General features: G+C 47.3%; 1 protein-coding gene across 1 annotated transcript in view; it reads right to left on the bottom strand.

Moving 5' to 3' along the window:
• LOC119324424 (lysine-specific demethylase JMJ706-like) overlaps window positions 1–2,192 on the bottom strand; it is an 8,605-nt gene extending 6,413 nt beyond the window's left edge. Inside the window, exons 1-2 of the mRNA XM_037598213.1 lie at window positions 1,913–2,192; window positions 320–678 (exon numbers count right to left, since the gene is read on the bottom strand). Of these exons, the coding sequence (XP_037454110.1) occupies window positions 320–575 (256 nt within the window). The 5' untranslated portion in view covers window positions 576–678; window positions 1,913–2,192. The remainder of the gene's footprint in view (window positions 1–319; window positions 679–1,912) is intronic.
• Between the last annotated feature and the right edge of the window lie 430 nt (window positions 2,193–2,622).

Here is a 2,622-nt window from a genome sequence, read left to right as displayed (position 1 = left end):
CCCAAAAAATGTAAAGAGAATACCCCAAAAGAGTTTTATATTAGAGAAAATTGCACCATAAGCTCTGAAACTTGTGCAGTGCCATCACTTAGGTCTAAAAGTTTAAAACCATATTGGTGGGTCCCTAAACTTGAACATTTGCCACTTAATACGACTTTGAAGTAGCAGGGACTGTTAGCACCCCCGCGCAAATTAATCTTTATTAAATTTCATGAGATCACATTTGGCAATCATTAATTCTCTGTCTGTATAATATTTGTCATGCCCTTGCCTTAAGAGAACAAAATAATCGTGGAGCAACATAGAGAAGAACTTATACCATATTTTGCAGCAACAGGGGCAATTTTACTGAGATAAACAAATGGATCCTCGAACTCCTCCACCGATGGAGAAAACACTGGGCATTCTGGAATCTGATCAATCCAATCTAGGCTAGATAGATCAAACTTCTTCACTCTGTGCTTCAAGAAAGGGTCCCTCATGGACACTTCTTCTCTTAGTGATGCATCACGACTCCTACGTAACCTTGCCCCACATGATACAGGTTTCAGAGCAGCTTCCTCCTTCCCTGCCATTATCCTGAAGACATCAACCCCTTGACCCACAAATCCTGAGATTACAGGCTGACGGCACCCATGCTTTATATCCCCAGCTCAATAAAATGCGCCTCCACTCCACCTGTATACACAAAAAGATATGACTACTTATCCTACTAGAACACTGTGTGTATACTTCACATTACTAAATAATAGCTGCCTAACTAAAGCAAAGTGGGCGGGATTTAAAGGTTCTTCTCCAGCGAACTCATGCAAAAGGAATATTACATCGAAAAGTGGAGGCTACATGCAGAAATTTAAACATGTGCGTGTCAATTGTGTCATTGTGTGCTACTTTTCCAGATCATTCTATATGCCTTAAGGCACGATCTCACTGGGTTGTTCACACACACCACATGTAGTAGGGTGCAAATAAGTCAAACCCTCCTGTTGATCCCAGGAATCCAACAGTTAAGTGCCATCTCAATCATAAAACAGCCATGAAAAAGTTAAGACCAAATTACACAGGTCAAATTCCTAAGGAAAACACTTCTGAATCTGTTCATTTAAAGATGCCAAATTAAGCACCTAGAGTTGTCGCCCGTGAATTCACATGGTATAGTCATTAGTTCCCACCACGTACTAGTGGAGCAGAAACTCACAACAGGAACAAGCGCAAAAATAGCAAGCTCAGGTGGTCAAATATATTTCCCACCCAGAAAAACTGGTCAAAACTATGGAACAGCTAGAATTTGGAAACAAACCAAACATGAGCACGAACGTAAATTTACTACCGTCTTAAACTCAGTTCCACGGTTCTACCACAACATAACCCAGTGCGTTCAGAGAATGGTGAATATTACGTGACAAGCAGGTATTCACGAACCTGTTACTCAAAACACATCTAAAATCACCCGCTGGCGCATCAAATCGTAGAATTGTCGCCTACAACCACCAGCAGTCGAGCGCAGTTTAATCAAACTGTTGGAACAACCAAAATTATCACCAACAACTCCAGCTGCGAGAAGGAATCCAGACGATTGGTCGTGGGAACCGCGGAATCAACCCCTCGTGGCAACCACGCTCCCAGTTAAACACGATCCAACGGCTACGTGCATCGCTCCACACGATAGAAGTGGTCTCCGCAGCCTCAAACCAAAACAGGAAATCGCCAACATCAAAAGGGCCAGAGCAGAGCAGAGCAAGCGCGCCCAGGCGATTACAACTAATGATCGAAGAGCTCCACTAATTCACCTAGAGAAGACGAACCGAAATTTTTTGAACGCCCGCCCCTGAAACAAATCCAATCACCCACACCGCAGGAGCGCACCCGCCCCGGTCCCCGATTCGCAATTCACAGCCCGGAAATCACTCACCGTGGCCTCCCGTCCCGCGACAGCCTCAAGCCGGGACCCACATTCCCCTCCGGGGCCTTCTGCCGGATCCCCCGCGCTCGGATCCGAGCCCGCCACTGCCCTGAACCGCCGCGGCGCCGAGGGGCACGAGGCTGGTTCCGCGCGAGGCGTGGGCGCGGCAGCCACGGGCTGAGGCGGAGCTAAGGACGCCGAGCACCGCGGCGGCGCTCCTCCGAGACGCGGCGAGGGGTAGGAGGAGTAGGAGGAGGGGCAGGAGGCGAGGTGCGGAAACGAAGGGAAGGAAAAGTGCGGGTGATATTAATACGGGATAACTGCCAGTACTGCGTCTCTATTGCTTTTGGGCTTCTCTAATCCGCGCTTATTACGGGGCTAATCTGTAGATTAGAGTTGAATTTTGTGTGTGCTTATTATAAAGAAATATGTCATGTAATTTTCTGGTAGATGGGGTGGTTGCAAACGAACGTTGTGATTGCAGGCCGTCGTCACGGGTCCGTCTGTCTTCTCCAGCGCAGCGGCGCCAGCCAATGGCTTTTCTGCCCCCGTACCCTCACTCTGGTGTGTGCGCGAGTTTTTTGAGTAGTGGAAGTGTAAATTGCATTACGGACTGACAGAGGGTGCTAACCGAAGCTGCAACACGTGAGTATACAAGGTGAAGTGTAAACTGCGTTCAGTACTGGCAGTGTTGCAAGTGTTTTTTTAATAAAAAAAAA

Source organism: Triticum dicoccoides, chromosome 6B, assembly GCF_002162155.2.
Source record: "Triticum dicoccoides isolate Atlit2015 ecotype Zavitan chromosome 6B, WEW_v2.0, whole genome shotgun sequence".
Classification (NCBI taxonomy): Eukaryota; Viridiplantae; Streptophyta; class Magnoliopsida; order Poales; family Poaceae; genus Triticum; species Triticum dicoccoides.
The sequence above is the reverse complement of the archived record's forward strand: the minus strand, read 5'-3'. Positions and strand labels throughout refer to the sequence as shown.